The sequence below is a fragment of the Labrus mixtus genome, chromosome 5, assembly GCF_963584025.1.
Source record: "Labrus mixtus chromosome 5, fLabMix1.1, whole genome shotgun sequence".
NCBI classification, from domain to species: domain Eukaryota; kingdom Metazoa; phylum Chordata; class Actinopteri; order Labriformes; family Labridae; genus Labrus; species Labrus mixtus.
This window is the reverse complement of record NC_083616.1, coordinates 18,194,447-18,208,811: the sequence shown is the minus strand read 5'-3', so window position 1 is coordinate 18,208,811 and position 14,365 is coordinate 18,194,447. Positions and strand designations below refer to the sequence as shown.

Sequence of the window (14,365 nt, the reverse complement as noted above, 5' to 3'; positions counted from 1 at the left end):
AGGGTTAAATGAAAGAGGTAACGTGTCCCCAATCAAAATTTCCCATCTCTGCTGTTGCTAGGCAGAAAACGCCATACTTCCAGCTCTGCGATTGGTGTCCCCACAATAAAATTACAGAGGGCCTGGTACATGTTAATAAGAGTAATTTCAAATGACAGTAAAATTACAAATCCCATCTTCATTGTTAGTTGATGGGTTTTTTGCTTTTTGCAAATCCCTACAGCCATGACAAACGAAGAATGGAGTCATTTGCAGTATATTCAGAGGTGAAGAAAGTTTACCAGTTTACAACTGATAAATGAAGTTGATGGGAATTATACCTGCAGTGTGTTTGAGCTGCTTAAAATATCTTTATGTGAAAATCTATTTATTGGAGGAAATGGGGTTGTAGCCAACACATTTATCGTACTATACGTACATATATGTAAACGATTTAGATGTTTGCAATTTCAAAGTATGTTTTCAAAACCAAACAAGTGACCTGACTGGATGATTGATTTTTAAACAGCAGTGACATGGACTTACACAAACAGCTTTTTGACCAATAAATAAAATCACAACATGCTTTTAAAAGGTCACCTGCATTGCCTGTAAAAATGCACATTCACTCACACAACACACATTTTTGGGGGGCTTATCTTTCCAAAACCAGGTGTGTTATTAGGAAATCAGATACCACACAACCATAGCTCTCAATAGTAGAACATTATACAATCTGGAACTTGCTGCATACATGAATTTCTTTCAAGAAGCACTCAATGAGCAGTAATAATTTGGATATCATCTCTAGAGTAAAAACATAAAAGTGATCGCGGAGCTTAGGCCCAAGAGCACGCAGGATAACACTCAAGCCAATCCAACAAATGTTTACGCCATCAACAGAAGAGGAGGAATTATGAATCTGTGTGGCATAAACTGGTCTGCATTTTGGCTGGAAGGATAATCTGCAGACTTTGGAAAGCTAACCCGGTGGGGAGCCTCCTCTCTGCAGAGGCATACATAAAGGGGAGGAGGTAAATTACACTGACAGCCCCAGCAGGCCTTAACTGTCTGTTCCACGTCTGCAAACTTGCAACGACAGAGAAACTGACATGGCTGCACAATATCAACCAGAGTACAAGTCACATAGCATTGCCACCTTCGATGAGGAGATGTTTCCTGGCACCACCTGCTGATTTGAGACCTTTCAGACAGCCGTGGCAAAGATCAACCACAGCCGACACGACAAACAGACTGGAAAAAAAAACACACAAAGGTGAAGGAGAGGGGGCAGTGGGGGTGGGTTCTCAGAGGAAAGAAGGCTAATGGGAGAGACTCACACGAACACAAGGGTGAAGGGGGGGTTAGAAGGTAAATACCAGAGCAGGTGAAGGGATGTTTCCTTTGGGGCTGGTGACTATGCTGTTTTTGGTGCTGTTTGTCTGGGGCTGTGCAGGAGAGGAGAGGAAAAGGGAGGAGACACAACAAGAGTGTTAACAACAGCAAGAGGGACTGTGAGTGTGTGTGCATGCACAAGGACGTGTGTACTAATAAGTACGTTTGTGTCCCTGGTGCAGCTGTCCTTATAACTGTGTTTCACCTTGGTTTTTGTAAAACCCCTCTTATGTTGAAAAAAGAGGTTAATAGAGTTTTGTTAATCCTGAAAAAGTCCAGGAACTGTCCAGGAAACAGTTATCTGTATTCTTATATAAAACTATTTCACTGTGAACCCGTTTTTTCAATTATCAACATGGCCATTGGGGTTCATTTTGTCATTAACACAACCATTTTTCAAATGTACAGATTTACAAAAAAGTATGATGCAACCCTAGTTTGTGATGTGAAATTGCTGAAACACAGACTTGCGGGAAGAAACGAAAGAAGACATGCAAAAATATGACAAACAAAAAAATGCTTGAGTAAATATCAAATAGAGCAGTAAAAACATTTTTGTTTTCACAATATTTTTGACCTATGAAATAATTTGATCACCAATGTGGATTATTTTCAAGCTATGAAATATCAGTGACCATCATCATCGGTGATGGTATCACCTGATGAGTTAATCAATATGAAGCCCTTAGAAACAAAGAAAAGAAGTGTGTGTGTATCTGAATGGGTATGTTTAATATGATTTGAAATTGTAAGGGCTGGGTTTACTCAAGAGAAAATAACAGAGGAGAGGAGAGGAGAGGAGAGGACAGGAGAGGAGATGAGAGGAGAGGAGAGGACAGGAGAGGAGAGGAGAGGAGAGGACAGGACAGGACAGGAGAGGACAGGAGAGGAGAGGAGAGGAGAGGAGAGGACAGGAGAGGAGAGGAGAGGAGAGGAGAGGAGAGGAGAGGAGAGGACAGGAGAGGAGAGGAGAGGAGAGGAGAGGAGAGGAGAGGAGAGGACAGGAGAGGAGAGGAGAGGAGAGGAGAGGACAGGACAGGAGAGGAGAGGAGAGGGGAGGAGAGGAGAGGAGAGGACAGGACAGGACAGGAGAGGAGAGGAGAGGAGAGGAGAGGAGAGGAGAGCTACATACATCTGCAAAGATCGCAAACACACCAAACAAGGCATACAAAATAGCCATGAATATAAAAGCTGGTTTAAGCTTACATTTTACACATAAACATAGCATGAACTCAAACACACCCGTTCCCATACAAACATACTCACACACACACACACACACACACACACACACACACACACACACACACACACACACACACACACACACACACACACACACACACACACACACACACACACACACACACACACACACACACACACACACACACACACACACACACACACACACACCAACCAAAGCTGTCTTCAGCCATCACTCTGCTGCCTCTGTGGAGCAATAGGAAACGTTTGCTTTGGAAAGTATTGATTAGCGGGGTAAGACTCAAAGCATGTTTGCAGTAACAATGCATGTCTTAGCATTTGATTCATGATGGGGAGAACACCCTTCATATCCCTTGATGACAGTTTAAAAACTGACTTGATGTCAGCAGCACGGACCAGAAGATACTGTATAACTAATCTTCACAATAAATACCATTCAAAGATCAAAGCAAGAGTCAAGATGGAGAAAGAGGGTAAAATTCTCCACAGAAGGTTCCTCAGGCGGACAAAGGAGGCAGTGCACAGGGAGAACAAAGAAGGGAAAGGTTCAGGAGAGATGATGGGTGTGTGGGAAAAATGACCTGTCAGGTCAGAAGGAAGAGAAGGCAACTCATGGAAGGAAGAGGGAAACAAGTACTGAGTCTAATTCCCCTCCACTTAACTAACTTGATTTAGAAGAATTAGTTTAGGTATGGGTTTTCATCCTAAGTCTTGATACACTTTAAAGAAAAGTCAAGTGCTTGTCTTAAGAGCTCAAAAGTAAACTAATGAACTCATACGTTGGTCCTCTGAAAAGTTGAGAAGGGCCTAAGTTAGTTTCAGGTTTGTCTTTGATTGAAAATCAGCATTTCTACAAATGCTCTTATTTGTAGGTGCTCCTGTTGTATTTAGGGGTAGCTTTTCTTTGAAAGCGGCACCACTAAATCAATAATTCAGTGTAGAGTGGGGGACTTGACCCGTCTTGCAAAATTAAGCAAAAGTGGGGATGGAAAGGCGGAAAAAAGAAATCCAGGAGAAGAGAGAGGGAGCAAAATAAAATTGAACAGGCGTATGTATAAACAGCATGCTCACCATGTACTGGACAGTAGAGCTGGACTTGCGTTTCTGTCCACAGGCGATTGATTGATGGATGGAATTATTGGAGGATGGATGAATGGTAGAAGAAGTGTGGGGGGGGGGTGGATATAAAGTAACCAATGACAAAAAGTGAATGCACTTTTACAAGAGAGAACTTGTCAGAGAAACAAAAACATTGCACACATCCATGGCAATTCAGCTTTCTATCCTTAATAAGAGCAGGATCAGACTTTCCAGAAAGCGTGAGCCAATGCAGAGTTCGTTCGAGTGGCTTCCGACAGAAATGAGAGTTTCAAGTGATATTTGCAAAAGTAGGAAGATGCAAGAGAGTAGCCGTGGCAGGTGAAGTCATCAAGCGCAGCACATTTCTAACTGCTGTTACCTGAAGAAGTTATAACGTCCTCAGATGATAGTTGACGGTTTCTGAATAGGTTTTCTAAATACACTGGTTGAGGACCAGTAATTAATTGCTTGGTCTGTTTGTTTTGGAGTGCACAAGACCTCTGTGGATAATTTGGCTCAGTTTGAGCCTTTGTTTACGTTTATAGTCTGGTACACTGTTTTTCCTGAGGTATATTGAAAATAGAAAGTTGAGAGACTCTTCTAACAAAGTTCGAGTCCACTCGGGAATTTTCTCGACTGATGATTCAAATCATTCACTTTTAGAAGCAGACCTAACAAGTTAGAAAAAACCTTGTCTAGCTAGTTTACCGTCCATAGTTAAATGTTTTGTAGCAGTTTATTAGTTTTATCCAATTAGAACGTTGATGTGAGTGAAACAAGTAACTTTAAGAAACTATCAGAAAGCAAGCATTGTGTTTCATTGATACAACTGCTCTGTAAGAAATGCTGAATGGACTGGCTTTTGTGGGAATAAGTTGGCAGCACAGAAGGGTGATTGTGGCATGTAGGTAGAAAGCCGGCTGCACTGAGCAGATGCTCAAGATGAAAAGCATCAAATGCCAGAATGAACAAGAGGAAGGAGAAGAGGAGAAGCTGAGGTCAGAGTCGCCAAAAGGACAAAAAAGACTTGTAGCGGAAAGAAACATAGGAGAAAGAAAGAGATAAGGGAGGGGAGGAGGAAATCAAGGACAGCCGCAAACGAAGAAGACGCCTTTTAAAAATGGTTTGGGGCGAGTGTGTGGGGAGCCTGTTGCTAGGCAATGAGTGCACCACAGTGGAAGTAAGCGTCTATTTCTGTCGTCTGAGTTTCCAGGGTCCAGACTGGCAGCTATTCCTGGAGCCGGAGTCAGATTCCCTGCTGAACCGACTGAGCAAGGAGAGATAGGAGGGGGGGCGGGGGGGGGGGGGGGGGGGGGCTATGTATGCACATACATACACTCTCAGACACACACAACTGCACATGCACATAAGCAAATCACACACGCAGACACACACACACACACACACACACACACACACACACACACACACACACACACACACACACACACACACACACACACACACACACACACAGTCGCACTTACTATACACACACTTGCATGTCCACGTGAATGTGCACACAGCTCTTCCAAACATAACGTATAATGCTTGGAAGCAAACACATTTATTTGTGCGTGCAAATATGTTCCGAGCTTTGTCGCACAAAATCATGCATTCACGCTGAATGCATTCATGGACGTTTGCGTGGGATGTGTTACCGCTGGGTGTGTATGTGCAAGAGTGGGAGGGTGAGAGCTCGTCATTAAAAAGAATGAACAGGAATGTGGGGTTAAAGACCAGATGGGGTGAGCGGGAAGAGGAAGCACTGAAAGAGGAGGAAATGTGCGACGTAGGAAGTGATGGAGAAAAAAAGGCAAGTGCTTACAGATGGTTACATTTAATTATAACGGAGATGGTGAGGAAGCAATGAGCTGAATAATGCTGCATCAAAATAAAGGGTGCTTGCAAAAGGATGTGCCACACGCACACACACACACACACACACACACACACACACACACACACACACACACACACACACACACACACACACACACACACACACACACACACACACACACACACACACACACACACACACACACACACACACACACACACAAAACTTAGGACAAGACCCCATCCTCCGTATGCATCACAAGACATAACACATCCAATGACGATATGACAATCACAACGTGAGACAAAATGAGAGAAAAACGAACACATTCAACACTCGAGAAAAGAGTGCAACAGAGGCGAAAAGTGAGACAAGCCAGATTGGAACAGAAGCAAAATAGTGGAGCACAGAAAGAACAGAACAGAGGAAGGAGAGGTAGAGTTTCTATCTTTGGAAAGTTAGCACGTTAAGAAGACAGTAGGCAGAGATGTGAGGATGACCCTTACCTTGACATCTGCCTTTTTGTTGAGCAAGGTCTTAGCTGCTGCAATGACAAACACAGGGGGGGGAAACAGTCAGAGAAAGCGAAAAAGGAAATGACATTCACAAATAATCAAGACAAAACATCTATTTGACTTTGTAAAGTGAAGTTCTTCGTTGACCTTGGTGGTGAAATATCTTTGTGAAATGCAATACCTTAGGGAAGTACAGTAGCCTTGGGCTGGAAGAGCAAGGACACCTCAGCATCTTTCTAATTAAATGCTTTTACTGTGTCACCAATGCAGTACTGTGACTTTCAGCTTTAGACAACCCTGACACCCAAAAATTCACGTCATGTTAGAAATGTGTAAAAATTACTTATTTATCTTATTCTCCAACACTATTAACCAACTTGACCTGTTTATCCTCCACAATGCAGCATTTAAAGGGATACTTCACCCATTTGCATTAAGCTTTGTATCATTAGAAACCTCGTAGTATTTTTGAATAGTCGTGCATCCTGCCCTCATTTTCCCCTGAGATGGGAAATCTTTGTATTTTTAAGTCTGAAAAGGAGCGTCCGATGACGCAAAAATGGTCATTTTGCGTCATTGGAAGCTGTTGCAGTTAGCGGGGTGAAACTACAACACTAGTTCCTCATATTTTCGACCACTGAAGCTACAGACCAATCACAGATCAGTGGGTGGGACCTCACTCCCAGAATCGAAACTTAACGTCCGCCATATTGCTTGGAAGCTATGCTAAGAAACAAAACCAGCCTGTCGGCAGCAACCGTCTCACGGCTATATTGCTATATTGCTGGACGCTGCCGGCTCAGCAGCCGGGCCTTAAGGCCTGCCTGTCGGCGGGTCAGTGCTCTCACTGTTTGCCTATGGACACAGACATAGAGTCTCTTTTCTGCCAGGAATTTCCAAGATGCTAATTCCTTCTGGAAGCAATCTCGGGAATCAGTTGAGGAAACGGCCTTATGTGTTGAAGTAAATATGTCTGTGAACCTGACCTTAGTGGGAGTGGCCTGCGGTGCTGTGCATTCTGGGATTTGGTGTCTTTCATCCACATAAACCAAAAAAACACTTTTTCCCTTTTCTCGGCCAAGAAGGCACCAACTTCAAAATTTAGCAACATAGTCCAATAACTACAGGGTCAACACACAATGCTTTATGTTTCATCAATACATTAATGTCAGAGAAATAAATATGGACTATGATTTGTTGGTTCTCTGCTATCTCATGCAAAGTTCCTAACATGGCATTGAGAAAAGGAAACAAAGATGGCTCCTGGTACACGCCAACAATATCGCTGCCTTTAAGAACTCAACGGGGGGCCTTAAAGAGGATTAGTTTCTGTCTCGTGTCTAATCAAGGTAATGAGGGAGGAGGGTAGGAGAGGAAGAATGATACTGTAGACACGGTTTTCTGCTGAGCATAATACGCATAATCCTTTACAATAGTGGAAGGAGTGTGCAGACAAGGGGCGATGGTCCGTGGGGCATTCACCGTGGATGCACAGACAGCAAGGTGGTCCGATTACATCAAACTGATTCACGTTCACCCAGAGGAGACCCAACACAAGAGCCAGGCTCACTGTGATGTAAAGTAGGTGGAGCATGTGGGTGTGTCTTGGCAGGTATAAAAGGAGAATTTACACTAACAAAAAAAACAACATTTTGATGAGATTAGACGAGTAAAAGTGTATTTTTACTTGATAGCGCATACCAAAACTGTCTAGGAGATTTAAGTACTGTTAGCAGTCTTACCCAGATCACACACACACTCCCATAGCATCTTTAAGCACAGATGGATGGGTGGTAATTATCTTTGGAATTCACTTGATTTTTAAGCATTTTGAACACGAGTGATGTTGGAATCAAGTCTTAATATTAAAAAGTGATATGTGTCAGCAAGGCAATATGAATGAACTGTCAAAATATGAACATTCAAGATCAATTCTACATATGGCAAGTAACCTTATTGTGTACCTCTCTCTTTTATTAGCATAATCTGCCTGTTTTACAGTTAAACAAATAAAGATTGATTTGATTTTATTCCGTCATGCCTGAATAATATGCCTAACCAAACAGGCTGACAGTACACCATTCTTTAAAATGTTCTGACATACTGGTAAACCATATCAGACACATATATTGCAAAAATAATATCAAGGAAAAAATTAAACAAGCATTTCATCGTGTTCATCAATGCACAAAAACATCATTAAAGGACATTTCACAAAAGGAAATCTGATAAATCCTAAACTTCTTGTAAATCACAGAAATCACACAACCTGTGTTCCTCCTGGATGTTTTAAAGTCATCATTGTAATGTGAAGAGTCTGCCATTTCACTTTTGTAAATACCCATATTCTAAATCATTTACTGTACAGGAAGAATTCACTTTGAAATTCTAACCTGCCAGTTTAAGTCCCAGACCCCTCCTCTGTTTCATTTCCCTAGACGTCATCCATGCCTTTTAAAGGGCTGAGTGCAATTTCAAGTCCAATCAGATGCAATCACATCAGCATCCAGCGACGTTACATAAAACACTATTTCTGGCCGTCTGGGATTTTTTTTTCTTCCTTTCTGTTTTTGTTTCTGCACTCTAAACAGGAGACACAGTTTCAGTCTGACTTATTTTTACTTTCTTTTCCAAAAATGCTTCAAGCTAGTAAAATTTTAATATCAAATGAAGCCTTAATTCCATACAGATTACCATTGGGTGAAGACGTCTATGGAAAAAAACACAAGGCCAGTTCAAGTTTTTTTCAACTAAAATCCCCTCCTGACAATCAAAATGAACACGTTTCACCTGAAAAACAAGTCAGCAATTAACAGAGGGATAAAAAGATAAAAGGGTGCTTCACTACTCTTTTTTTTCTTTAATATAACTCTACATGCAATTGAGGTTTGGATATTAATCAGTCAAAAAAGTAGCAACTCAAATACAGCAATTCAAATACATAATCTGGAGTGACTGAGAGTGAGACAATGTGCATGGTTTGTTGTTGTGCTGTTCCTGCTTTTTCCAAAAGCTGCTTTTTACTGAGGAGAAGAAATGAGGTCAGAATAAAGTCAAGTTCATTCTGTCGTATTCTCTAATGGCTTGGCAGAAGAGGAGAGGACATGAAATGGGAGCAGAGATGAAGAGTAGGAAGAGGAAGCATGTCAGTGATAAGGCTATTACTCTGCGCTTTTCGCCGACATCATTACTCTGTCAGAGCAGAAAACTGCATCCTCTACAAAACCCAAAGTGAAAGTTTAACTCTCAGTAACGAAGAGGAAATCTCTGTGGAAACCTGAGAAATTAGAGGTGGTTTGATTTAAACCGGAGGCAGAGAAGCAAGTGGCGCTCCTTACCTTGCCACAAAGTACACATGAAGCAAGAAGAAAAAGGAGGAGTAGATTAAAAACAAATTAACAGCTATAAATTCCAGCTCAAAGACACACAAGATGCACCACAGTGAGAGTGACGCAAGGATGGGCAAGGATTCATATGAAGTGGTTATTGAACTACCTAAAATTATGGTAAAGGAGTTGCAAAGACCAACTGGAGGGAACAACTTAGGCGCAAGAGCTCCCAAAGAACCTTATTTTAATAACATGTTTAAGGCCGGGTAACACGTCAGGATACATTTGCAATACTTCTGCATGTGGAAAGGGTCAAATCTACTAGATAATAATTGTATTAATGTGTATTAATATGCCAGATAGAGCAAGGTTTCCGGTAAAACAAGTGAGGCAGACTGAAGCTGATTGGGGGAGACAGCCCACTATGAATATTTGATTGGAGCCTTGTGGAGGCATGAGGAACACAGAGAAGGCTGAGGAGTCCCAGAGGTCCACAGAAACAAGGACACTGCCACTACTTCCGTCTCCTTGACTCAACACTAGCCTGTCATGTGAAGCCCTTTGTCCTCTTTCCTTGGGTTCATTTCTGCACAACCGGAGAAAACACATACTGTAGTTATTATTATTCTTTTTTTTTAATGCTACCAGTTGTCTGAACATATATCAAATATACTGCTCCTGCATTTGAAATGTTTAAAAATCTGCTTGAAAGCTTATGTTTGAAAGCAACACTTTAACACCAGCACTCTCAGAGAAGCTTTGTGGACACAGCCAGGGACACAGGTCAGGCCCTGGTTCACTATGTTCTGTGTTATCCTCATTCGGTAGCCCCAAAAAGCCAATGCACCGGTTGTGTAGATGATGGCTTAAAGTTAGCAAAAGACTAAAACATGAGATTGAGTTTAGCTCAGCTTGGAATTTAACTCAAGACTCATGTTCACTCATTACCCTCCAGTCTGTCTCCTTTTCATCCGGTCTCTGTATGTTTATGAAGCCGACCCCTAGCTGGAGGTTATTTATGACTTTTTAAAAATCTAGTTTCAACTTATTTCAAATTGGACAGATGCTTCTTCATATCTCCCCAGGCTTACCGTGGCAAATCAGATGTTTCCATTTTGCATGAAATTGTACAATATTTTAAACGTGGCTTGTTTTCTTTTTAACAAACATTTATAACTGGGCCATGGTGTCTAAATTTGAAAGTTCAGTAGATGTTTATACAATCACCTTCATCCTGGGGCAGTATACTAAATGTATACATTCTAAACTACAAAATGCAGCCTACAATTTAAAATCAGTAAATCTTTCACTTCCAAAAAACTAGCCCATCCTTGCATCTTTCACACTGGTGTTCACAATGCACCCCCCCCCCCCCCCCCCCCCCCATGTTGCAGCACATGCACCAGTCCTGTGCCCCATGCAGCATTCACCGGCAGTTCCATCCTTAAAGTATCAGGGGCAAACTTTCCAGTGTCATTGTCAGACAGAGAAAATAAGAGAGAGGGAAAGAGGAGAGAGGGGGTGACGTTATGAAGATATAACATGATGATGGAAAAAGAGGCAAAGTGGGAGTGATACCGGTGAATTTGTAGAAGGTGACCTGCGAGGTAGAATTGGGCAGACAATAGGAAAGAGAATTGGCTAAAAAATTAAATGTTGATGTGACGGATGATTTACAAGGATAAGTGAGAAGTGAAAAAGAGAAACGAGAGAGACAGGACAGCAGCGTTTAGGGGGCAGAGGCCATGCACTATGCCTGTGTTTATAAATGAAGACGATGTGATGAGTACGGGTAAGTGGAGATGACAGAGCAGTGATGGGCTTTACAGCCAACCAATCAGATCTCAGACAGGAGGTGACGGATGTGCTGGGATGGAGACTGACAGCAGTACCTGGGCTTCCAACCAGGTCATCTACTCAAAATGAAGGATAAAAAGGGGGGAAATGGAAACTGAAATATTCACAAAACTTCTCCAGAAATAACAATCTGTGAGCGGAAGATGATCGTAATAAGAGCATTTAGCAAAGAACAAAACTAAAATACGTAGGTACATATGACTATGAAGCAGGCTTCAAATGATGGCTTCAACTTGTTTGTAAAATGTCTTTTTATAACAACTTCTGTAAAAAGCTACAACAACTGTCACAGTCATGGCATCTGTGTTTTGACCTCAGTATTATTAAATACTGTTCTTGCAAAGGTATACAATTTGGCCAACGGCAGCTGAATACCAGAGTCCTCCCAAAAACTTGATAACTTACATAATAATATTTTTGGCTTTTCTTACCAATGTTTTCAACATTAAAAAAAAAAATCTCAAAACTCTCAATGAAAAAAGAGGTTCATTGCATTTTTTGTGATTATGCAACAATTTTCATAAACCTGCTAAATAGTTGGATGGAAACATAGCTAGTGCTTTAGGTGAGTAATTGTGGTTAGCGGTGTTGTCGGCCATCATGCTCTGAGCTCCCATGCTTAGCAAAGAGGTAGTGGGGAGTAGAGAAAATTAAAAAGGGGGAACACAGGAAGAACAAGAATTAAGGGTAATAGACAAGACAGAGCAGTAGGAGGGGGATAAGGGAGAGGGGTGGTGTGCCATGGATGAACCTCCAAACTACCTTGTTCCACCAGCCCTGCTGTGGTGCCGGCGGCTGCAGCCACTGCTGCCGCGGCCGCAGTGACAGAGGCTGGAGCGGTGGTCTGCCTGCTGCCGACTGTTAAAGAGTCCAACACCCAAGAACACGTGAAGAAAGAGAGTTACGGGCACGAAAAAAACGTAAGAAAATAGGTAGAGGAGGATGAAAGTGGGGTAGAAATGGAGAAAAGGGTGGAGGGATATTTTGAAATAAAAAAAGAAGGCGAGAGGAAGGGGAGAGTCAGAGACACAGCAGGTAGGGGGACAAAAGAAAGAAACGGTGAGATACAAAAAGGCAGAGACAAACAGTCCTCATTAGTTTGGAGAAAGGGAGTTACATTTTAAACACAAACCGTTGACATTATTTCACTTTTACACAAATTCTGACAGAAGGATCAGTAGAAAAAAAAACAAGGTGAAAAACAAATCTTAACCTTCACCTGAGAACGACTGATGCATTTAGTCTTTTTAAAGTTCCTGAAAATAGCATTAGTTGTTGTGATGATGATGATGGCACAGATTAAAGTCAGGGTTAGTAAATGTTAGATTTGCAGTGCCCAACAACCTTCATGACTGTGAGTAAAATGCTTAATGTTTAATTGTAACTGCTGGGAAATGAAAATTGCATTGCCTGTGTACTCCTCTCTTGCTTTTCAAGGAATTGGTTTCATTGTAATCACAGCAAGAATGTTCACAGGGGTGTGACCTGTTCTGAAGGGATATATATGACTGCAATGCTTCGATTGAAACTATAGCCCTTATGGATATGAAGAAAATCTGTAAAGTGCATTAACACTGTTCGATATTGGGATGACAATAAGTAGTGTAATAAGTAAATATATATTTATATTTAAGAAAGCATATTGGCTAAATCTTTGAGTTTGTATGGCTTTCTGCTGCTCTGCGGGAATAACACAGCACCTGTGTTTGTGATTATGTCTATCCTCAATCACATGAAATTACTCACAGCTCATGGGCTGTTTTCTTTCACTTCAAGGTCAATCACATTTGAGCTAATTATCCCCATTACCTTATCCATCCTACCATCTTACATTACATGTGCAAGAAAACTGATTGAACCAATTTGAGAGTAACAGAGTGCTGGCTGGAGCATCATCTGATATGGTTTAAAAACTAGAAGAGATTAAATTGAGATGTGAAGGGAAAAAGAACAGCATCTGTTTCAGCTCAGAGACACTGATCTGTATAATGCATGATTTATAATAAATGATGGTAACATAGTTCCCAGTTACATAAAGCACTGATGGCATCTCATATGATGATGAACTATGCCGTGGCTACCTTTTATGTTTTTCTTTTTTTACTTCTAAAGTCACTCTGACTCACTCACCGGAAGAAAAAAAGGTGAAAGCAGTTGAGAAAATGACATTCAAAAGCAGTGAGGCAGCCAGTGTGTGTGTGTGTGTGTGTGTGTGTGTGTGTGTGTGTGTGTGTGTGTGTGTGTGTGTGTGTGTGTGTGTGTGTGTGTGTGTGTGTGTGTGTGTGTGAGTTAAAAAGCTGAGTGAGTGTTTTGTTGATATTAAGACTCTTTCACATTGCAAAGCTTTCTTTGTCAGAGTGGCTGCACTGAGTCATGTTTACTGAAGGAGCATGCTGGCACACACACATACCGACATCACATTAATAAATGCAAAAACACACATACACACACACATTCACACACACACTGTTCAAGAACATGGAATCATTGGTTGTTATTTCATTAAAGCGCTGACATTCAATTTGAATTCTTCCAGCAATCCAAGTTCTCTCGTATCATTTCTGAGTCCTTTATTTCTGCTCAATTGAAGAATCCTTCATACGAAATTAGATCTTATTTTTACTGACCACAACAGTGCTGGAAAGGTAGCAATGACACTGATGTTGAGTAATACTTCAATTTTGTGTCCTATTGTCTTTATAATAAAAGAAGAGGGGCAATTTGTGACTGCAGAAAGTTATTGGCATCTCTAAGGTAGCTTCAAGACGTGGAAGGCTTTAACAAGTTGTATGTACTATAGCAAAAATATCTATGTCAAACCTTCAGGAATGTGTCCTCTCTCGCAGAGATATTCACAAATTCAAAGACGAGAACACAGACAAGAATACATGCAGAGCTTGCTGATCAAATTCAGTGCTTCCCCGTATTTTAGAGCATTGTATGATACAAAGCAACCCATGGCTGAGATATGATTTGACACTTCTTCAGGAAAGAGAGAATGTGTTAGCTTTAAAGGTGAATCCATGTGTGAATTTTCAAACTTTGCTTAATAAACAAGTTTGGAAAAGCAGGATGTGTTAAAAAAAAAACATCAGAAAAGAACAGTCAGAAATCAGTCTTTGTTTTTCAAGGTGTTCACA

At 41.3% G+C, this 14,365-nt stretch overlaps 1 protein-coding gene across 50 annotated transcripts in view; it reads right to left on the bottom strand.

Moving 5' to 3' along the window:
• The window catches only part of camk2b1 (calcium/calmodulin-dependent protein kinase (CaM kinase) II beta 1), a 72,635-nt gene that overhangs the window by 19,243 nt on the left and 39,027 nt on the right, over positions 1-14,365 (bottom strand). For 8 of the 50 annotated variants that reach the window (XM_061038304.1, XM_061038314.1, XM_061038336.1 and 5 more), the window contains 4 exons: positions 11,988-12,083; positions 6,031-6,068; positions 3,673-3,705; positions 1,359-1,427 (listed from right to left, as the gene is read on the bottom strand). In XM_061038304.1, the coding sequence (XP_060894287.1) occupies positions 1,359-1,427; positions 3,673-3,705; positions 6,031-6,068; positions 11,988-12,083 (236 nt within the window). The remainder of the gene's footprint in view (positions 1-1,358; positions 1,428-3,672; positions 3,706-6,030; positions 6,069-11,987; positions 12,084-14,365) is intronic. The other 42 variants (XM_061038317.1, XM_061038327.1, XM_061038343.1 and 39 more) reach the window with 11 other exon arrangements.